This window comes from Anser cygnoides, chromosome 6 (genome assembly GCF_040182565.1).
Source record: "Anser cygnoides isolate HZ-2024a breed goose chromosome 6, Taihu_goose_T2T_genome, whole genome shotgun sequence".
NCBI lineage: Eukaryota > Metazoa > Chordata > Aves > Anseriformes > Anatidae > Anser > Anser cygnoides.
The window spans coordinates 3298913-3322531 of NC_089878.1; the positions used below are offsets into that span (position 1 = coordinate 3298913).

At 34.5% G+C, this 23619-nt stretch overlaps 1 protein-coding gene across 3 annotated transcripts in view; it reads left to right on the plus strand.

The window, feature by feature from the left end:
- Positions 1-23619, plus strand: part of PGAP1 (post-GPI attachment to proteins inositol deacylase 1) — a 41585-nt gene that overhangs the window by 14372 nt on the left and 3594 nt on the right. For 2 of the 3 annotated variants that reach the window (XM_048058430.2, XM_048058432.2), the window contains 17 exons: positions 1667-1716; positions 3113-3164; positions 3371-3448; positions 4154-4229; positions 4522-4595; positions 4670-4721; positions 5576-5639; positions 6587-6695; positions 7060-7098; positions 8174-8267; positions 8978-9068; positions 9274-9471; positions 11453-11588; positions 12750-12800; positions 14048-14271; positions 14636-14740; positions 15574-19806. In XM_048058430.2, the coding sequence (XP_047914387.2) occupies positions 1667-1716; positions 3113-3164; positions 3371-3448; positions 4154-4229; positions 4522-4595; positions 4670-4721; positions 5576-5639; positions 6587-6695; positions 7060-7098; positions 8174-8267; positions 8978-9068; positions 9274-9471; positions 11453-11588; positions 12750-12800; positions 14048-14271; positions 14636-14740; positions 15574-15712 (1632 nt within the window). In that variant the 3' untranslated portion in view covers positions 15713-19806. Of the gene's footprint in view, positions 1-1666; positions 1717-3112; positions 3165-3370; positions 3449-4153; positions 4230-4521; positions 4596-4669; positions 4722-5575; positions 5640-6586; positions 6696-7059; positions 7099-8173; positions 8268-8977; positions 9069-9273; positions 9472-11452; positions 11589-12749; positions 12801-14047; positions 14272-14635; positions 14741-15573; positions 19807-23619 lie in introns of those variants that run through there. The other variant, XR_010832563.1, reaches the window with a different exon arrangement.

Consider the following 23619-nt stretch of genomic DNA (forward strand, 5'->3'; position numbering starts at 1 on the left):
TCGTGCTTAGTGTTCAAGGTCTGAAACCTTCAATGCCACCTGAACTTCTGAAACCTGAATGTTTTATTTTTGGCTCTCTTACAGTTAGCCACAGATTGCTTTCTCCTTTAATTTAGTGCAGCTGTACTGATGGCGTTGAATGAAGAAGTTATTTTCAGTGCTGCCAGGGTTTAGCTGTACTTAGAATTCAGGAACACTACTTATAGGTTTGCTTTCCTGTAATAAAATTTAAGTGAGCCAGAAAGTCTACAGAGATCTTCAGCTAAGCAGTGGACGTGAATGGGAGCCAGCTGAGAAAACAGCACCTTCTCAGCTGTCTCCTTTGTTGCGAAGAGTGGTGATAGTATGCCCTGTATTTTTAGTTCCACATGTATAATTTCAGCTAAAATGTTTTTGAAATTGTTTTTAAAATACTTTTTGAATGGAAGAAATGTAATCTCTTGGCAAACTGGAGATGGATAAATATACTTTTCAGTATTAAATGAGTAGTGGAAGATGTCCCTGCCCATGGCAAGGGGGTTGGAACTAGATGATCTTTAAGGTCCCTTCCCAGCCAAACCATTCTGAGATTCTGGGTTGATTTTAGATTAGTGGCAAGGAAATGGAGATGCTTTCCTGTACAATTCTGCTTACCCCTCTTACCTCAAAAGGAGAGGTTCAGACTACCATTGTGGGGAAAAAAAGTATATATCGTCAGTGCTTCTGTAATTGTGTTTCCCAGAAGCAGCTTCAAAATTTATGAATTTGTTGTGAACTTAGTTGCCCTTGAATGGGGCAGTTTTTGCCTTCATTTATGTATTAATGACAGGACTGGTACTGTTTGAGGAGGAGGAGGTACAGAATACTTATATTCTCTAGTGTTGAGAGTTAAGGGGAAAACAGTAGGACAGTCAAAATCTGAAGTATTTCTTAACTACTCAGGATAGGAGCTTGAGACATTAATTTTAGATAGAAAAGAATAAACTTGAATAAAACTGAACTTTATATCGTGTAAGGCAGATACTTCTCTTTTTTGAAGAGAAATAATGAAAGTTTGCTTGCCAAACCTTGTATTATTTTTTTTAGAAAAATGTGCCAATTCATATCTAGAAAAGATGACAAAATAAACTTATTTAAAATGATTCTGGAAAAAAACCCACACCTTTAATGATCATGTTTTATCTTTCCTTGTAATTCTAATTGCAAGATTATGATATCAGACTCTTTAATGGAGGATATCATGTCAAATTCCATTAACACGGAAGTCTGATTTTGCTGTGAAATGTTAAAAAAAAAAAAAAAAAAAAGTTAATAGTTTCATTATAAACTACAGAAGGAATTTGAGAGAAACTGTTTTTATCATCATCCTTGCTTTTACACTTCAGCAAATAATATTCTTAAGAGAGTTTGGTTATTATAGTGATAGTGGCTGCAGACACATTTAATGGAAAATGAGATGAAGATGAAAATTCGTTCCTCTCTTTAGTAAGTTAATTGCACCAGGTTCTGCTATTAAAGTATTCTAGAACAATTGCTCATATTTGGTGAACTGAAACTGTTAGCATGTAAAAATTTTGGAGATGATTATCAGTATCAACTCATGCATTGTTTGGAGTAAAGAATTACTAGTAATGTATTTATAAATTCACAAATCAGTAATGTACTTTTGATGGTATTGACATTACAGGACACAAGTAGCTGGATTTATGGCTGTATGGACAGCAATTCTTCAATGTGGTGAGTATACATAGTTCCTGTTTTTTTATTTAAGTAGATCTTGTATAACTGTATTTGAGTTTTTAAGCATATAAAATATCCTTCTTAGGAAGGGGTTGGGAAGAAAAAATAGAATTCCTACTCCTGCTGTGAATAATTTATGCCTTCTGTATCATCAATAAACAGGAAAAAATATACTTTCCAAAATTGCTACATGAATGCAGAATAAATTTTGTGAAGTTTATTTTTCTTTAAGCTGTATTTTTGACTTTCATAGCAGTAAAAAAAACATGCTCCTTTTGCTCTCTTGTGGACACTGCATTCTGCATTGGAACCCTAAATTGTATGGTTTGTAGCATCTTTTTAGAATCCTATGACAAAGACATAAAATGTTACTTGAAGCCCTCAGAAAGTGAATTGAAGCATCTTTTTTATTTTTTTTTTCGCATTCCAGAATTGCTGTTACCATATGAGAATATTTAGAAGTGTGGGTGATCAAGTGATTATTTGAATCAGGTCATTACAATCATTACAAAAAAGATCTAAAGTAACTGTTTTTAACACTGGCTTAATTTACTTCCTCAGAGTCAGCTCAACATAAATTCAATCTACCCTGTAGATTAGGGAAAATTCCCGGGTGGATTTGAGCTAGTGTAGTATTTATTTCTTTGGGATCTGTGCTGAGGCATATAGCCACAGTGTCTTGCATCCAGTCAGATGTTACAATTATTTTTTCCTGATCCAAGGAGCAGCTGGCTGTTACTGTTCTGCGTAACCTTTGATTGGCATCAAATGGAGGTTAGCCTAGTGCAGGACTGCTAGCTGAAACCTAGCCTAATAAAATCCATAGCAAAAACACTATTATCATGAGGTCCTGTAACACTATTTAGAGAACAAAATGTATCCTGCTATTCTAAAAATCATATTTTATAGTAATTGAATGAATGTCTTGCTGTTCGATGTGAAACTTAATGCAAATACACACCAGTTTTGAGCTGCTGCAAGGTCTGCAATTCTTGTTTTATGTGGTATATTTTGGATGTTCCCATAGGAACAATGGACACATTTGATATTTAACAGATGTTAATAAAACTGTGTGTTAATTCAATGCCAATGCTGTCTTGGCTCATTAAGAGTTTCATTCTTTTGGAAGATGTGTATCTAGTAACTGCTGATTGTTGTGTATTACAAAATTAGAGCTTCATTTAATTTCTTTATGCAAAAACAAGATTTGCAGTATCTGAAATTATTATAGTTTGATAAATGTCTGTAGTAGCTGACTGTAGTAGACCCAAACTTGTTCGCAATTCATAATTATGTATGTTTAGGTAGAGAGGGATAAAAGCTGGTCTGCTGTCATAATCTAGTGCTTGGATAATGAAATGTTTATCCTTTTAATGTGCATGGATTTTTACAGTCTGGAAGCTACTGATTTATCCTGGAGAGCTGAGTTGCTTCCAACCATCAAGGTAAGTGTGGTACCTACCTCATAGCAGGGAGAGGTGCTTGGTGGGGTTGTGTGTTGTGGGAGAAGGATCTGTTCTGTTTGCAGCATGGAACATGCAATTGTATTCCAGAGGAAGGGGTACAAGAGGTGGACATCTGGGAACTGGCAAGCTAAGGGGTATGTTTAGTAATGGCTTTTTCTCTTTTATTTTTTTCTATTTTTTTTAAGGTTGTAATACTGAAACTTCAGGATTATCCTTCTTTGTCCCACATTGTCATTCTTGTACCACCCACGGTCGGCAATAAGGTAAAAAGATGAAACATGGACATTGCTTGTTCAGAGTGTTCGTAGCTTTCAGGTGCTATGATGGAAGTTAAAGGGTTATGTGCTAAGTTGCTTTGACAAATTGTCAAACTCTCGGTTTGACAAACAGAGAACAAGCGATAGACTTAGAATGGGATGGAAATTAATTTTCAAGTGAACTAAATATATATTAGAGATGGTGCAACTCATATTTGCTGCATACGTCTCTTTGCTCTTACATAATTAAACTTCAGGGGACAAACTAGAGCTTCTTTCTGCTTACAAAACTGTATCCAGAATTTGGACAAATCATGCTCCTTTGCAACATCACACCTCCCACCCCACCTCACCCCTGACCAAAACAAACAAACAAACAAAAAAAAAACAGCAACAACAGAAACACTGAGATGCACCTGAGGTGGAGGGATGTGAACTGGATTCTGGTCATTCTCAGCCTTTTGAAGGCTGTTGCAAATGGCTGCAAACCTGAGTAACCTGCAAGCTGTGCTTAAGGTACCCAGACTTCTACTGCTGTATACAAGAATAAACTAACTGCCAGTCCCTGACAGTCGGGGGGGGAGGGTGGAGAAGTGACATTTCAGTATTTGTGTCCTGTATTCTGCTGGTGCCTGTGAATAGGGCTTGGCTAGAGCAAAGCCTTCAGTCTTGTGTTCAGTTTAGATCTGTATTTAATATTCTGAAATGCAGTTTGCTTTGGACTGTGAATTCTTCAAAGAGGATTCCAGAACAGTACAGCTTCCTGTAACGAATCTTTTTTCCTTTGGTAAGTATATCATATTAATATTGGGAAAAAAAATGGAAAACTAATGTTAACTAACACCTTAGATAATAAATTTGCCTAAAACTTCCAATGTTCGGGTTTTTTTTGGAGGTGGGGTTGTTTTCACTAAAGTTAACCCTACTCTTGCTAGTAACAAACAAATAAGAAATGTGATTTTTTTTTTTTGACTAACAGATATAGTGGATATAAATCACCTGGGGAAAAAAAAATCTGAAGACGTACTGAGTTCTCAAATCATTTTATCTAATATTTTAAAATAATGCATCCTTTGCAGGCCTTTCTTCAAGCAAAATTCTATTAAATTCAACGGGCTTACTTTACAACGTTCAGCTCCAGCACTTTAAGCAAGTAAGAATACTACTTAATTTTTTTAAGCTAATGTAACAGCTATTTGGAGTCTAAGTAATTTTTATATGTTTTAGGTATATCAAGCTTTCAGAATACATATAGAGAGCCACTGCCAGTCACCCAAAGGTAAATATGTGTGTTCTAAAGTATATATTTATAACCTTGTTTTAAACCTTCTTGAACATTCTCAAGACTAAAACTTGTGGAACCAAAAGTCCTTTCAGGCAATGGGGTTTATGCAGTATTATTATAATGTGTTCAAATATCTGTGCTAATATTTCTCATTTTCTACTTTAAGAAGCTCAAAGAAAACGAGGAACTAGTCTCATATGTTTGTTTTATTGCTTCTCAGAAAGGAAAGTTGAATTTTACACAGGATTCTGCATTACATTGGAAGTGTTTCTCAAGAATAGTATATTTGACTAGGATTTTTATTTGCTAATTATGGCACTCAAATCTGAGTGTTGAGCTACATGAACTCAAACAGAAGAGGATGCTAAAGGGCTTGGTTTCAAGAAAAAAAAGTGATAGATTTACTAGCTTGAGGTAATAGCTTGCAATTGAAAACCCGAAATTTTCTCATAACTGTACTGCCTTTAAATGTTGGTGTCTTGCTGTCTTGGTCTGTAACAGCATGTGTTAAAAGTTATTTTTGTTCAGTGTTAACTGCACTGAAATCTTAATTGCAATGTAACTGCAAGCACAGTGTTTCTGTACAATGATCTCTAGGCCACCTTTTGTTTTGTTTGTGTTTTTAAGTGTCTTATGGTGAAATTATAGCAGGTCAAATGTTATAGGCAGAAGTAAAAAAGTTGTACTAGTAAGCAGTATGTACATGTGTGGTTTTGAAGAAATGGTACATAGCATATGTTTTGCCTATATACAGTGGGACTATTGAATTTGCTTCATTTAGTTTTTGCAGACAGTTGCTATATCTTGTTCTTAAAGAATTTTGTATTTTTGATTATCTTCCTTTTCAGAAAAAACTAGTGTTTACAGACTTCATATACCTTGGTCACATGAAGACTCAGTAACTGTAGCTAAGTAAGGACTTTAACAGTTATAATTTATTTCTTGATATGTTCTTGAAAAGAGTTTGCATGCTGTCATGGGCATATTTCTGATATGAAACAAGTTATCCAGTCTCGGTTGCATCTTTCCTTCATTTACATTTCTGTCCTCATTGACAAAGAAGTTGTTTTGTTTTTTCTTCTAAATAAGTGTATCTACTAATAGATCTACTAGTTGCTTGTTTGATAGTTCTTGCTAATATTTTGGAAATGGAAATAAGATTTCTCGGTCTGAAATTCTCAGCATAATCTTTGACCCCCTCGTGACTGGGGAATAGAGCTTGCATGGGGTACTTGTTTCTTCCTGTAATCCAGGGTTTTGATCACACACCAGCCCTAAGCTGCTTGACAAAAGCAAATGCTGTGCCTTGAAACGTGTGTCACTCATGACTCACGGTTGAACAACCTGATTGAACTTCAGATTTTTTCCTGTATTTTCTACTCCAACAACTTAATGCTTGCAGGAGGCTGAATTTTATTCTTCAGAATCCATCCTATCCAGTCTCTTCACAGAGCGTATTTACATGTTTTATGAGGGAGTGCATATGCTAATGCTAAACTTGTCTGTTTTCATTAATTCAATGCCCCTGAGATAGTCTAGAGTACAGTGGGTTCAGAACGTTACGTAGCTCTTGGATGGCTGAATGGGGCTTTGAGCAACCTGGCTTAGTGTGAGGTGTCCCTGTGCATGTCAGGGGGGTTGCAACTAGATGATTTGAAGGTCCGTTTCAATCCAAACCATTCTATGATTCTTTGTGATAGAATAAACAAGTTCATTATACTATTTGGCTCACAGCCTGTGGGTGACACTTGATGTGTTAGTTATGCTTTATGCATACTTGCTGAAGACTAAAGCATGTTGGACACTTTTTTTTTTTTTGATTATGAGGAAAACAATTACCAATTAAGTTGCTCTTTCAGAGTTCCATCTTCTAGTGAGATTTCTGCAAAATTGCATGTTGCTCAGCCTGGAAATGACAGCAGGGTTCCAGTACTAAACATTTACTCTTCCTCAGACTGTCAGTATGAAGTGAGTAACAAACATTTATTTTATACTTAGTTTGCATTGCTGTATAATTTTTTTGCTTAATTCAATCTTTCAAATCATGTAGCAAAATAAATACTAAGCAAATCTGAAATTGAGCTGTTTGGCCTTTTCGTAAATATAGCACGTGTTACAAGTGTTTTTAAAAGTTTAGAGAACTAGTGGAAGTTGGACTTACATTTAAGCAAAACTTTATATGTTTTTAAGAAAAGTAGTTGGATGTAAGCTGTTGTGCATTTTAACTACAGGATTGCTGTGTTCTAATACTTAAATTGGCTTCTTGAAAGTATTTTGTATTTGCTTGCTATTGTGCAAAATAACATTCAATAAAATATTAATTTTTATGCAGGTAATTCTGAAGACATCATTTTTACAAATTCTTGGGCAAGTAAGAAATCTTCTAATACTAGATTTTGTTTTTTGTATCAGTCCCTATACAAGTTATTCCTTCCTGCCACCCCTACTATGGCATATCAAATCCCTTCTTGATGCCAAGAGAAGCATTATTCAACAACCAGTTAAAAACTTGTTACTTGGTAAGGCATCCCATCCCATACCTTGCCAGGCATCCATTTTCAGAATAGAAAAGCATTCTAGCTTTAAAGAGCTGGTGTAAATGTTGAGCATTTTGCTTTGTAGTTATCCCAGTATCTATAGAGGTATGACACTGTAGGTCATTTTCACTTTCTTGCCTGGAAAGTCAATACTGTTAAAACTTTAAAAGAACATTTGGCATCAACTGCAAGGTTTGCGGGGGAAGGGGGGGAAGATCTATATGTCCATTTTAAATATTTTTTCTTTCTTTATCAATGAAGAATACTTTTCTACGTTGGCATAAAAATAGACTAGCCATCTGCAGTTTTCTGATTCTAAAAAGTAATGTAATTCCCAAGCATGGATGTATGGTGCTGAAATATTACTGGCAAGTTTCTTTATTTGAATACGTGCATTTCTATCAAGGATTTCTCATCTTGTTACCATTTGAAAAGAGATTCTGTAATATCTGTATATAGGTGGATATCACTTCATGACTTGGCACAGTGGAAGCCAAGTGAAATATACAAGAAATTAAGTCTGAAAAATCTTTGCCAAAAGGGTACTTAAGTATATACAAGTTTTGCTTCAAAAGTGGCCTTTTGCTTTTAGGGTTTGTTTATATATTGTACTGAAACACCACTAACATGCTATTGTATTCTTTTCACGTTTGTCTTGACTGAAAAAAAAAAAACTTTCATTTATAATTTAGTCATTTATTAAAACACGTTTGAGTTGCCATTTATGAGAGATCCAAATATTTTCTGTATGTAATACTAATTGCTAATACTGGTTATCAAATACTCATCCATGAAAATGAAAATGTATTTTCATCTTTTAGGAAAGATTTTCTAGTCACATTATCATGCTGGTTTTGTGATAATCTTTTGTATATGTTTGCAAGTTATTCTTATATCCTTGTCTTTCAGATAATAAGGTTCCATGCTGGTGCTCTTCCTGTCTATGTTGTTTCTAATATTCTCCTTACCTATGGAGGACAACTGAACACATTGATATCAACAGGTAGCTTTCTAGAAAAATACTTTTTCCAGTGTTTTTAAAGAAATTACTTATCCAATTTACTGTTGAAAGGCTAGCTAGTTGGTGTGATTTTTTTTTCTAAGCTAAGTATCATTGAAGCTAAGTATCATTGAACTTGGGCGAATTTTCTATGCTCTTCAGCTTCCATTTTTGTTTGCTAGTAGTTCTCCAAGGTTGTGTGCTAGCAGAATATTTCCTTCTTTTTTTTACTCTGTGGTTGGTGTGTTGCATGGAATTTTAATATTAATAGAAATTACTTAAAAACACTTGTGAAAGTTTAAAACATACTGTTATTATGCACAGAACACCTCAATCTTGCATAAAGATGAGATTTGACTGTTACAAGTGACTTAAGACAAATAGCATTTTCATTTAAATTCAGGTTTGTATTTGTAGCAAACTCTAATTGCTCTAGAAGTTCTTGTGTCAAATTACCTGGATATGAATGATCCAGTGAATAAGGCCCTTGATGATCATAGAATTACAGGGTTATTTAGGTTGAAAAAGACCCTTAAGATTATGAAGTCCAACCATGATGGAGTGTGCTGACTTAGTGTTGTCGTAAGACGTGGTTATCTTGTTTTAAAGTGAACTTTCAAAGCTTTGACTGAATTTACTTTTTGTTGTGGATAATCTTTGTTAAAGTTCACGACAAAATAATAATTATAGGTACTTTCTGTTCTTGATTCTAGGCCAGTGTTCAGAATTTTCCCTTGAACTAGTTAGAACAGCTAAACCCTACAAAGTAGAACCTATTATAAGCATTGTTGTGTTTCTGCAGGGGTAAGTTTGCATAATTTATTTATTTAAAGCGGTTTCTAAAACAGAAGTTTCAGAATTCTGAAACTTGGTTTGGTGGGAGGATTATTATTCTGTGTTCGTTGTGAACACCTGACATTTTCTTTGAAAGGATGTAGTAAGAGTTGATATGTCTTACCGTAATGGCAAGTCGAAGTCATAAGTAACACTGCTTTCATGTTTTTGGCAGGTTTAACTGGTTTAGAGAGATACGGGATTCACTCTCGCTGCCAGAGGTGGATGCTGCTGTACTGAGTAGTCAGGATGTATGGTTCCCCCTTGTGTCCCTGATTCTATTTCTTTTAGGGACAGGCATTGCCTACTGGAGTGGAGTATTTTTCTCTGTATCTCTGAGACTCTTCTCTACATTATGGTTAATTCTGATTAGGTAAAACAACTTTATGTTCTATAATTATGCTTCTTTTGATGACTGCAACATTCATTTTGTTGGCTTCAGCATGAATGGTTGGGTAAATGAAATTCTGCAGTACAGTTCATACTTGATTTTAGACATCTGAGTTTGTTGGTGTTAAATATTAATGAAATATCAGAATAGCCTTATATTCCTTGTTTAACATCTCCAGAAGGGAACTTAAATGGCATCTTTCCTTCATCAGCTGCAATAAAAGTTTACAGTTTGCTTTTGAGGAATGCTTGTTGGAGGAAAGAACACAACTGAACTATTTCCTTTTCAGCAGCTGATGAATTTTACAGATGGTGTCTAAGAATACTGGAATGTTTTTGTACGTACAGATGAGTAGTGAGATAAGAAAGGGGGATTAAAAAAAAAAAGGGAATGGAAACTAAAAAGTTTTTGAAAGAGTAAATTTGAAATTGGATAATATACTTAGCTAATTTGGTGATTTCACTGTTCTCACACTGATGAAAGTCCTCATCTAGATTTCAGCCAATAGAAAACTAATTTGGTCTGTCTCCAGAAAATTAGTTGGGATGCTCTTTGCTCAGAAAATATCTACCAAATGAACTTTTTCTTTATCACTAGTACTTCTGGTCTTATTCTATCAAATAATACGTGTGGTGTGAGCTATTTTTTCTCAGCCATCTTATTCATCAATAATAGTGAATGCTAAGACATTTAGTTATAAGTGATGAAGTGAGCAACTTCTAAGTTTTGAAATTACTCATACTAAATTTAAGCTTTTTAGCTCAATTTGTACTCTCCCCTGAGAATGTATTGAGCAGAGGCAGGAAAATTAGATTTTGTGTTTTGTGCCTGTAAGTCAGATCGTTCTTTGTAATGAATTTTAATACCTTACACAGGTTCTGATCCAGTCCTGAATTTCTTGAAGAAAAAAAAATATATATATATAATATATAATATTATATATAATAATATAAAATATTTATATAATAATATAATATATAATAAATATTTTATATATATATATATATATATCTAAAGTATATGGGATTCGCTTGGCTTTTGCTCAGTCTTCTGAAAAGATCTGATATAGCCAGCAGCAAAGAACTTGTCACTAGCTGCCTGTGGAGTTCCTTGTTCCTGCCAAGTACCCTTCTCCTTGTGGTTATTTTCAAAATTTGTTGTGAAGGCTTTTAAAATTTTCCAAATAACGCTTTTTCCCATTTTCACTGTCTTAACATCGGAATGTTCAGTGAAATTCCGAGAGGTTACGGACTTTCACCTTTCCATTGCATTTCCTCACCACCTTGTTCCCTTGATTTTCGTATCTTCTCAGCTCATCTTTGTCATTTCAGATTCATACTTGTCTCTTAGTCATTTCAGCTGGAATCCAGAGACTTAAAATAAAATTTTCTGTCTCTCTGAAACTGTGAGCAAGCAGAAACCCCTGTTTGGGAAGAATGTCACAAAATGAGTCTTGCAGACTCGTTGTATGCTGCTGTGCTATCACTGATCACTGCAGTGTAGTAACGTTTGTAGTAGGAGTCACTCTGCAGTACAACTGTGCAGTTGTAAGAATATGGTTCTGGTTCTCTTGGGCTCCACAGAAGAGCTTACTGACTGATGCATATCTGGAGATAGCATAATCTAATGCTTTATGTTCCTCAATGTATCCTTTACGTTCCCCAAATGAAGTAAAAATAATGTCTTAGTTAGAGACTAATAACAACTAATAATGTATTGGTTACAGACATACAGGAAGGTGTGAGATGGTTTTGTTTGATAAATTTATTTGCAAAGTAGCTTACATAGCAGTTAGTGTCCATATTAAAATTCATCGAACTTTATTTTTCTGGTGTTTAATCAATATTCAGGACCAATGTATTATTCGAGTCATTCATGAAACAATTATTCTTTGATATCTGGTAACAACATGAAAACTACAAAGTATAACATTAGGGTTATTTTTGTTTGTTTGCTTTTTAAGACCTACCGTGCTTCAAAAAGATAACAAGTTGTTTACATACAGAAGACTCTGTGTGATGGGGTCTCTTGCTTTGGTTAGCTGGACCACTTGTGGTGCACTGGCTGTATTCGTTATCTATCTTCAATACTTGTTTAAGGTACTGAAAATCTAAGCATTCCAGATATGTACATAATGTCAACATTTCATCTGCTTTGATCTAACCCAGTGTTAAAAGCAAAAATACAGGTTACCATTTTTCATACTTTAAAGAAATGTTGTTATTCGCATACTTGAAATAGGTCTTTTTTGAACTCATCAGACTTTCGATCTCGCACTGTTTAGAATTATTTTGTTGCTTTGATTATACTTTTTTCAAAGGAATGTATGGTCCTATACGCCTGCTACAATAATTTGTATAGTTGCACTTTTTTCTTATGAATGTCATGTTATAAAATCAAATGGCTCCCTTGAACAGATGCTGTAGCGAAAGAAGATCCTTGAATGTTCTGTAGAATACTTTTTTATTTTAAAGACTTCACAAATCCTTATGAAGTAAAAGGAAGGAAAATGGACAAATTGTAGAATTAGGACAGTCTTTATTGTATGTCTAATTTGATCCCTTGGCTAGTGCCACAAGGATCCATATTTAGTCCCTGCTATTCAGTTTCCATGGTCTTCTTTGCATCAGAGCATCTAACTCATCTAACTTAGATATCTGATTCACCCTATGGTTATATAGCTGCTAAAACAGCTACTATACTTAGTTACTAGGGAAGCTTTGGGAGCATGCATCTGGGAGTTAAGGGTACAAAGTGGAGCAGCCTGCAGGTGGTCTGAAGAAGGTATGTGGCAGAAGAAAGCACGGCCTGAAGAACAGGGCTCTCTTTCAACTCCCTGTGACATACAGTTACCCTGTGAAGGACATTTCCATGCTGACACTGCTTCCACTTCTGCAGTAAATTTCTGACATGGGACTTCTCCTGTGTGGCCTGATGTGTGTTTTTACAGAAGGGAAGTAAAACTGAATTATCAAGAGGAAGAGGAAGTAAGGAATATGCAGATTTTCCACTGGTATTCCTTTTCTATCACAGTGGAAGCAGACCAGCTCAACTTCTCCCTCTGTGCTTGGAAACCCTTCCTTAAGAGAGCACTTTGGATGTTGCTGATTAGAAGGGAGTTCTTGAATTGCAGCTCCATTGGGGCCCTAGAATTACCGATCTATAAAAAAGGACAAAAAATAATTAGCCCAAGATTCTTGTATACTGCAGCTATCATGTGAAGCAACATTAGTTAAAAAGCCAAATGGTCTGTCTTACAGGTAATACAACTACATGTGAATGTAAGAGCAGAAAAAAACACGCTAAATGGGGTGAGTATTTCCTGTTTCTCTTCAAAATTAAGTGACCAAAAATTGTTTGGCAAGCCCCATGCATTATGAATTATCATCTTGCCATGACAGTATTGAGTTGTGTCGTGATGACCGGGTGGCTGTGGAATTTACTTACTGTGTGCATGATGTGAAAGAAAAGCCAGGACACAAGTATCCTATATGGTGACTGCATTCACTTTTGAAGATCACTGCAGTACAAACTTGACTGAAGACATTTTAGGAGAAATATTTAGTCTCTAAAGATATACCAGAATGACAGGTTTTTGTCTGAGTTTTGGTACATGCCTTATCTAAAGAAATAAACTTTTTTTCTAGATATAAACTATGTTAATAATAATGTATACTATCTTTTCCAGATAGGTAGCTTGTGGAGTTTCGAGGTTTTTTTGTTTGTTTGTTTGTTTTAATCAGGAGGTGACAAATATTACTCATTAGATGGATATGGATTAAGATTCCAGTAACTTGGGAACTATTTGAAAAGGAGTGAAGAAGCAAAATATTGCTGGGTTTCATGCAATGTGAATTTTGTTTCTTTTTTTCAGTTACTTTAACATATAGGATCTGAAGTGCAAGTGTGTGGATGCATACATATGATGACTACTCATTCTTTTTTTGTAAAATACGGTTAAAAAAGTAGTCAGCCAGGAAATGTTGTTGATAATTTTCTTTGGGATTTTGGGGTGTTATTTATGTTTATTTTTAAATTTTCTCCGTCTCTTCTTTCATATCCACATCATCTTTGTTTCATTTGTATTTTTTTCTGTCGTTGGAAGTTATCATCTACCAACTCGTTTATCTTTGTTATTCATTCCTACAGTTAATGTTTTACTCCCAGTTACATTACCTCCTGTATATTTTTTCCATGAATGATTATGTGATTTTCACCCACATGCTTTATTATTTCTTTTATTCTGTTCTTCCTCCTTCCAGGAAGTCGGTATTTTTCTCACTGCAGTGGTGTCAGAGTATCTCCACTGTCCATTTTTTTTTTTTTTCCAAAGACACACAAACTATTAGTGTAAGAGAAATTGCTGGTTAAATCTAGATGCTTTAAAGCTGAACTACTGAACTCTGCTTTTGATGGCTTTTTTGAGGGATAAATTGCAAATTTTCTTCCTGAATCAGAGTTCATATGCTACTGTAGGGACAATTTTTCCCTCCTGCTCCCTTCTTAGGGTTCTTAGAAGCCAGCACATGTTCTTATGGTTTCTGTCTTTTATCTTCAGGATTCAGACTGCTCAAAAGAAACTTCACAGAACTCCAGTACACACACGGTCAAAAACCGAAGTTTGATAGACTTAACTTCAGAACCAACACAATCTCTCTCCAATAGTACGACAATTGCTGAAACTGTTAACAGTCTTAAGATCCATCTTACAATTCTCTATTTATTCACATGGATTGTGCTGCTGAACCTGCCATCTTTAGTTTACTGGTTTAAAAATCTCAGGTAATTTCTTAAATTGCCAGTAAGGGTGGAAGAAAAGAATCTGAACCTTGGAAGATAGTCACAATTGCAAATGCTTGGATTTTTCTTCATTTTACGTACCTTACAGCATGAAAGACTTCAGTTAACTATAACTGTAACTAAAGCTAGATTGCATGGAAAGAACAATATAAGTAGATGTTAAGAGGTAATACCAAATGGTATGTTGCAAGAAGTAATGAAACAGAAGTGATTCATATTCAGTTTATGATGACATATACATGACATGTATGTTGTTATTAGCATATCATTGCTTCCACCTTGGATTTTATTTGGTAGCCTAGTTTAAAAATAACGTGCTCTTAAAACTAATTCACTTTTTTTGCAGGTACAATGTTAGGCTTGATCCTGATCCATGTAGATCTACAGCTATTATCCTTGTATGCATTTTAGAAATTCTCATGAATTCAAGTACTTCTGAAGTGAAATCAAGGTACTGTAGCCCAGTTCTCATTTGTTTATTGCTTCTTTCTTAATTTGTGCTGCACATAGATGTAATTGTTCAGCCTACACAGAAATTCATAAACTCATATGGTTAAATCTTAAGTACTAGGTAAAATGTATATGAATGACCTGTAGTTCAGCTAAGTGAAGAAAATCACCAGTGTTTATCATATAGACTTAAATGAAATATTACTATCTAAACAGTCAGTCGTATAAAGACTTCTTTAACTATGAATTTTTCATTCACAACTCATTGAATCTTTTTAAATGTTACAGAATCCTAATACATCTTAAAAGTTATTATCTGGAAGTTACAATGAAAAGTGGATCTGAAACCACTGTAGATAAGTTCTTACAATGCTCCCTTATGGGCACACTTGAAAAACATGCCTGTAATGTGGTTTCTGCTGAGTTAAGAAGTTTTGAGCACTTGTTTTTGCTGACAGATAGTGCATTTCTTCCTCAGACATAAAAGTTAGTCTGTGTCCTATGAAAGATTACTAATAATAAATAATGTAGCTTATTCTCTTGACCAGTACCTGTTAACTCGAATGATTTAATACATTACACCTTTGTGTTACAGTTGATTTATTTTTAAATTAATATAAGGATATTGTTAATAGACATTTTATTAGTCTTCTGGCATAATTTCTCTTGCTTATAAATCACTATTTTCCACTGAACTTACATATTCTGTTTAAAAAGAGCAAATCTTTGAAATCTAAAAAATTATTTTTCAGAAGAAAATTAAATATGCTTTTTTTTTGCTCCTTTTGCATGTGTGAGTACAAAAATGGCATTTTTTTCTTTATATTCTTACAGTAAACTCTTGAAGATTGCAGCCAAAGTTCCACTCCCTTTGTCTGTTGCAATGTTGGCTTTTGGACGAATGCATTTATACAAAGTACCCCACTTTTTAACTTTTTCTCTTCTTCTACATGTACTATGTTGTCTTGTGTAACATTGGTTATACATAAGAAGACTATTGCAGCCTAGAAAGTAATTCTGAAAAGGGGGTAAATTTCAACAAAGAAATGCCTTGATTAACATGATAATTTGGATTATTTGGGAAAGATGACAGAACCATGAATACTTCACAAAAAGTTTATAGTTCTGTTCGTGTTGCTTAGAAAGCTTTTCATGGTGTTTATTTCCTGACTGTGAAAATTAAGTGAATTAACAATGTGTGTGTGTGTAAGCACATAAATCTTATTAGTATAACATCAATACTGTTTGCCTTGCAGACACTTTGATATTTCACTATACTTCTTTGTTTAAACAGACTTTTTTTACTCAGTATGCTGTGCAGTGCGTGTCCTAAACTTGTGTATCTTGCAGGTCTAAAGTATGCTGGTTAAAACTAAGTAAATTTCAAGCACACTGTGACTATCACAAAAACTACACAGCCAAGTATACTTTTAATCATTTTATGCTACATTTAAAAGCTGTCGCAGTTGTGTCTAGACAAACCAGAATGTACTGCTTTTATAGAACTGCTATTTCTATCAAAGTATTTGTTCAGTTGCTGTGGAACATTTGTGAGATTATTGAAAGTCTTATACATTTTACTTTTTGTGAGAGTGAAAAAGCAACAATACCCTGTGTAGCTTTCTATTCAGGAAGGATTTCAGCAGATTCATAAACAATTTGTTCTAATGTTGTTTTAAAACATTGCCAATTTTTTCTGTCCATACGTAGAAGCTAGCAAGTGTTGAGGTATGGTGTGAGTTTACAGCGCAGTTGCTATATTGCACTGTTTACAGGTAGGCAAGGCATTTTTTTTCCTATCATAAATGGAGAATCAGTCATCTTATAGTAAATGTCCATACAGTAAATTAATATGGAATAGTTAAGTTACAACAATGTAAATTCATGCCTTGCCATGCTGTGCTAACTTCCTCGTGTGGACGAACTCTTGGTAATAGTGGCAAATACTGACCATAATTATTAGCTCTGCGTAAAGTATTATCTTTGTGCCTAGATGCTACAGTGACTGCCATTTATAACAATGCCTAGAATAGCTGTGTGTAAGGAATTCCATCTCCTGGGTACGTGTTTTGCCTGCAGAAGAAATCACACTAACCATTAGGTTAAAATGAAGTATTGATTCTGCGTAGAGATGAGCACTTGTTTCTGTGTTATCTCAGATAGTGGAGACAGCTATCTGTCATCTTCATATGAAAATATTATACCAGCTTAATTACTTTGTATGGATAATACCAGGAAATCTGCCACCTACTGTCAATTGAGTATATTCTTAATATAGCCGTAGATCCTGACACATTGATTTTATTGTATCTTGTTGTTCTTGCCTAAAGTGCCTCGGTTACTTCTAGCTTGTTCTTAGGGTCAATTCATTTGAGCTGGCTGGAAAGACTTATTAATTCACACAGACTTTCCACAATGAACTTGTTTTGTCACCTTATAAACAAGTCTGCAGTTCAAGCTATCGGTAAGTCATTAAAACTGCTTTAACTGAAAAGGTTATTAGTAGCTAATCAAACCACTGTCACTGGTGTCAGTAATTGCTGTGCTGGTCTTCCAGTCTTAACATTTTAATCAAAGGGTTAGATTATGCATAGTGTTGGTAAATCAGAAAAGTTAACTCAATATGTTATATTCTGATACTATCTAACCAAATATATGCTACAGTATTTGTATAAAGGATAATTTGTCTATATATACTTGTAGCTTGATTTAACCTAAAAATTACTGTTCAGACATAGAAGAATAGAGTAGTTTCTGTACTTTCAAGTGGCTGTGAGTGAAAAACAATGACAGAACTGCTCTGGGGCTGGTAAAAGGCTGTCTGTGAAATGTGCAAGATTGATTTCTGTGGAAGATCATTTCCTTGGCCTTCATGATCAATTTGGCTTACTTGCCAAACTTACTTGGTATTTACTGTGTTTACTTACTTACTTGGTATTTATTGTATTTTACTTCTGATTTTGGTTTGCCATCTTAATCAGCTCTTCATGCACAAGCTCATTTTTTGGAGCTGTTGGTGGAATAAAATAATACAATAAGGAGAGGAAACAGTCTCAGCATGTAGCAACTTTGATAGCTTCCAAAATCCAACAGCATGAAACATGCTGAATTACAGCAGCATAGAATAGCACCAAATTTTTCATTTAATGGTATTTTTTAAGCTGTGAATTTTGTTGATGTTGTTAAGACTCCTCATGAAATGGGTTACAGAATTTTGGGTAGTGATTCCTACGTGATTTTCAAGGTGGAGGCAGGAAAGAAAAAATGTAATCCTTAGTCTGAGATCCCAGACTTTATCACTTCTCTGTTAATGCTCCTCTTTCCAGAGGGTACTTAGCTTCAGAGGGCGAAGTAGGGGAAGTCTTATTGCTAGTTTGGATTTTGTGTGCTTTGTGTGTCATTTGCTTGATGAAAACTGTGTTCTCAGAGATGTGCATCTGGATTTTGCAGTGATTGTGGACTGTCTAACTAGCTGTTCAAGAGATTAGGTTTTTAATCACAGTTGGATTCCATGTATAATCATTGAAGGTACTAGGACAAGTTCAGAGGACAATTCATACCGTTCTAAGAGAGGATGAATGAAAAGATTTTATAAATGTCTAAAATTGTTTTTAAGGTAAATACTATGATCTTCCTTTTGGAGAGGAGGCTTCTGTTCTGCAAATTTCTAGTTCTGCCACATCCACCTTTACAATCTGAGCAGAAATGTAGACTAACCCACTGAAAGGACTTTTAATTGACTGCATGAGGAAGTGTAGGTATTACCTAAATACCCTTTATTTGAGTAGGCTTTGGTTATAAAACAATTTTTGGGAAATATATTGGAATGTCTCTTAATACATTTAAATCAAAATTTCTGTTTATTCTTCGAACTTTATCTAGACTGTGGGAGAAGGCACAGACTACTCTGTGATAGACTAGAACTCTGCTCTGTAAGGGAGGATCCCTGCTGACATGCAGACTCCAAATTTGTTGTTCTGTTCCGTTTCAGAAGTTGAGGTATTAATTTCACAAAACCACTGTACTTTATCCATGTGGATGTTCAGCATGTTAAGATGGAGATTATGGTGTGTAAAACAAGCAATTTTTGGCTTGTACCTCAGGATGCATTCAAAAGAAGAATTATTTTTGTGGCTTGTATGTTTTTATAAGCTATCAAAGAAGGAGTTAAAAAAAAAAAAACACAACAACAAACACACACACATAAATAACAACAAAAAACACCACCACCACCACAGGAGATGAAAGTAGACCACCAAATGTCACTAATTGTACAGCAAAGTCTTTTGAGAGGGAGGGTGGGGGTAGGGGAGAGACTTAATGAGAATCTTTTAGTGAGATCCCCATAACTTGAATTCCTCTTGAAGTCTCTAATCTTTTTTGGTTGATGTAATCAAACGTGGATTTTCTTCACGGTCTTGTGACTCTGCAATAATAGTAGCTACACCTGTAGCTATCGGGTCATAAAGGTCTATATTTGTATGGTATAGAAAAAGTGTTACCACTTAACTGGAATTACCAAAGGTGATATTTTCAGTTTTCCTTTAAAAGGTAGTTGGAGTATGTCACATTTTTGCATCATATAAAATGTCTGATAGTTCTTTTTCGTTTAGTAACTGGAATTCCATTTAATTTTATTTGTAAAACTTGGAGTTCTGCTCTGATTTCTTTTGAGTGAGACGATACATATAGCAATTTATTGCTAAGTATTCATTTGCAAAGTTTTTAAAAAACACACGCCAAAAACCAACCAACCAAACAAAAAAACCTGAACAGTGTAATTGTAACATATTGCAGAAGGAATGGAGACTGCCCATAAGTGAGTTTTTCAGCTATGTTGAAAGTCACCCTGATCGGGCTACCTTTAAAGAGTCATGCTTTAGAGAATAAACAAAACAATGCATTGATACTTAAAACAAGCAAAAAGGATTGTTGTATTGGTTGGTATTTGATATGAAGTCGAATTCTCCGTCTGTTTTCCAGTAACAAGGCTATAAACTTGTCATCTGGCTTTTTTCCTGAAATCTGATATATCTACTTCTGTGCTTGACAGAACAGAAAATTAAAGTTAAAAAATAAAGTTAATTATGTGCCTGTGCATAAATTTAAACATTTAAGAAGCCTTTTTGATCAAGCTGATAAAGTTTAGGTCAATCCAGTAATGAGCACTATGATAAACAAGACAAAAATGTGAAACAAACATTTTCTGGTTTGTATCTCAGGATGCATTCAAAGTAAGAATTATTTATGTGTCTCTTATGTTTTTATAAGCTATCAGAAGGGGAATTAAAAAAAAAAAAAGCAACAAACAAAGGAGAAGAACCTAGAGTACTGAATGACAGTAATTGTACAGAAGACAAGACAAAAGTCTTGTTTATACTGCAGAAATAGAGCAGCTATTTATAGACCATCAATAATCAGAGCTACTGAAAATATTTTTGGAGGTGGTTATGGTGTCTGTTCATTAATTGTGTTGCTGTTTTAAGTCACTAAGCCACTAGGAAATTGTTAGCTATAGAACAGACTGAATTCTTACTGTTTCTTTTATATTTCATTGTGAATGTTAGCCACTTAGTTTTCAGGTTTGACTTTTTACATCTCTTTTTTTGGAAGACAATCAAACTAGCTTTTATAAGCACTTAGCACTGTACTGTAAATAGTTTCAAAACTTTCATCGCCATTCCTTTAGCAGAAACATACTTCTGTCCCTAAAGCTATGTGCTGCTGTTATATACCTCTGGAAATGTTTGCCAGGGAATGACAATTGGAAAAAATAAGTATTTATGTTAAAGTAAAATAATTTTTCTACCTTTTCATAGAGCTAGAACTTCCAGCTAGTATTCATAGTACAATCCCTTAAGTGTTTAAAAGGCTTATTTGAAAAACCTATATTTTGATGCATTTTCATATTTATGGAAGAATGTATTCAAAACTTCTAATCAGGACAGTTATCTTTATCTAAAAGATTAAAATGTATACATTTCATCTTGTTACTAAACATTACTGCTTTTTGAAATAAAGTATTTAGGGAGAAAATTCTATAGCTTTTACTGAAGTAAATCTGCCCACCACTTTAATTCTTCAGGTTTCTCAGCATATAACTGTCTCAAATATGTGCTTACTGTGTTGAGTATGGAAACCAGTCACACTTGTGATATTTTGACCTTAATTTGGTTTAAGATTTAGAGTCTCATTCTGTATTCTTACATGCATACGGTTTTTGCAACTCATATATTCATGAACAAATGTTGTAAACATATACTCTCTGCAGTTATTGATGGGTTTTGGTTTGAATTCTGTAAGAAGTGTGTAGTATCAGAGCTTATCTTGTGTCTATAAAATCCGGCTATGGCACACAGACCTGTTATTTTGCAGCACATCATTCCAGTTCTTGCTTCCATACACAGCTATCCTTGGTTTGCAGTATCCTTCTGCTGTAGCACAAAATTTAGGCTTTACAGTAACAGTAGGCATTGGAAATGACATAGTAAAGATACAGAGCATCTGTCCTACGGACTGTTGTTTTATTGAAGTTTTGCGTGTTTGTTGAAATACTAGCAAAGACTTATTTTTCCTCCAACTGCATAAATGCTTTCAAGGCATATGTCAAGCATGCAAGTGTTTTGATGTTTAGCTTTTTTAAATGTTAAATGCACTCTTCTGGGATCAACTCAGGCTTTCGTATTTTCCATTTGTGTTGCTTTGAGTGTGAACAGAGTATTGGAGACTTGAGTAAGTAACAACTGAAATATTTTACAGAAGTCTACAAAAGTAGACATGACATATATAATTAGAGTGCCAGATCAAAATTGAAATGTGAAATTCCTCACTGTGGCTTGAAACTTGTAGCTTTCTAAAGCGAAACAAACAAACCCTGTGCCTTAAACCAGCAAATTAATACACTCTAACCGTAGCCTGTAGACTTCTGTAGCCTTATTTTTCATTTTTGAAATCAACCAAAAATATTTGTGAGGATCATACTAAAACTTGATTTGGGGAGAATATTTTTTGACCCCTCCTCCCTTTTTATTGCATTTGCAGAGATTAAGACTTATGTGAAGTATGGTGTACTTGTGGTTTGGAATCACCACTCGAAGTCAGAAAGCTTTAGTGACTTATTTCTCAAGTCTTTCTATTATGACAAAAAGGAAAATAGGGAAGGAAAATTAGTCTCAGATGTGGCTTGACTTCTGTGTGTCTAAGTATTCTAATTTTTTGTTTAGTTTCTTCAAAACTGTAGCTCAAGCAAAATATTTAAGCCGTTGAATATCAAGATCTACATCAGTGTGAGACGAAAAGGTGGTTTGGGTGTAGTGTGGGGGTTGTTTGCTTTTAAGCTCCAGCAGTTTGAATAAGTGATTTCAAGTTTTAGGGAAAGTATTCATATATAAAAGTCTGAAAAGATTGAAAAAAATAGGTGTCTGCATTCTGTTCTTCTTAATTTATTAAAGAGACAGAAATATTCAAGATCCTAAAATCCTGCTTTGATGTAGTAAATACATGTGTAAATATAAATATATAGTATATATTTTTAATATGAAGACCTTAGGAAAGCCACTTCTCGACCTCTGTTTTTTTCTTAGTTCTCTCTATAGAATTTTTTGTTTTGAATAAAGCCCCCCAAATTCTGAGTCTATTGTTTTTCAGTAGTACTAAGTAAGACTGATTCTTGATTAGAGATGCCATATCTCAAAGACTATCATTAGACTGTGGATATTTAAAAATGCACACACAATGACTTCACGTCAGGTGATCACAGTCACTGTTTGCAGCGATACAAACAGAAGTTACTAACTTTGTTTTGTGGAGATCTGAATCTGGCTGTCATAATCCTGATTTTATTGTGGAACAACAGAAACATGCAATTTTTGTGTCTTCCCTGCTACTTCCTTCTGTATGTTAGTTTAGGACTTTTAAAACTATTGATCCAATTGCCTAACTTGATCTTCTTTGTTCTGTGCTGATGATATTTCAGTAATCCTAGTCATTGTTGACATCCTGGCTACAGGAACACTAGTATGAAAATCATTGAGAGGGCAGAACTACTTTTAAGACTTTTTTTATGATGGTGAATCTAGAAAACTTGTGCAGGCCTAGTAATCCAAAGCAAAAGACAGCATAATGTTGGGCAAAACACCCTATTTAGCTGATGGGTATTGGAGTTGTCTATTTTTTTTTTGCTAGGAGGGCTTATATCACTGAAAGACACATACATAACTTTCGGAGAAATGTATTGGTTAACGAGCAACCTCACTTTTAACTCTTCCTCTGTTTAGAGTTCTTATATAACTAGTGTAAACCTGGTGTTTTAGGTGGAGCTAACTCTAACTGTTAAAGGTTTCTGGAGATGTTGGCAGATTATTATCAATAAATGGTTGAATAATGCTATAATAAATTATTGTGCTTTTTAAAACAGTTATAACTTAATTCTTGGTTCTCTACAACTCACGCAATGTAGTAAGCTTAAGCGAAGTATTTGTCTTGAGATGCTGAGAAAACCTTGGAGACTACGTATCTTCAGCTAATGTTTAAATTGCTGAAAGTTGAAATCTCAGTTGTTCAAAACTGTGCTTTAAGATACCATTCCTTTGTTGTTGTTGTTGAAGTTGAAGGCAACTTGAATGGGAGCTACGCTGGGACTTTCATGTTTTGTTTGATGGTTTCCCTGTCTGTAGTGTGTACTTAACATGTCTTTTTTGTCTTTTTTTTTTACTAAAGTGTACATGACTTAAAGTACACTGTATAGCATATGTTCTGTTAAATAAACACTTCTGTATATTTTTGTATGGTGTTCTAACATGGTTGCATTAGTATAAACGGTTGTAATTCACAAAAAGTGCCACTTAACAATCATACTCTGTAGAGTGTTGTGAATGTTAC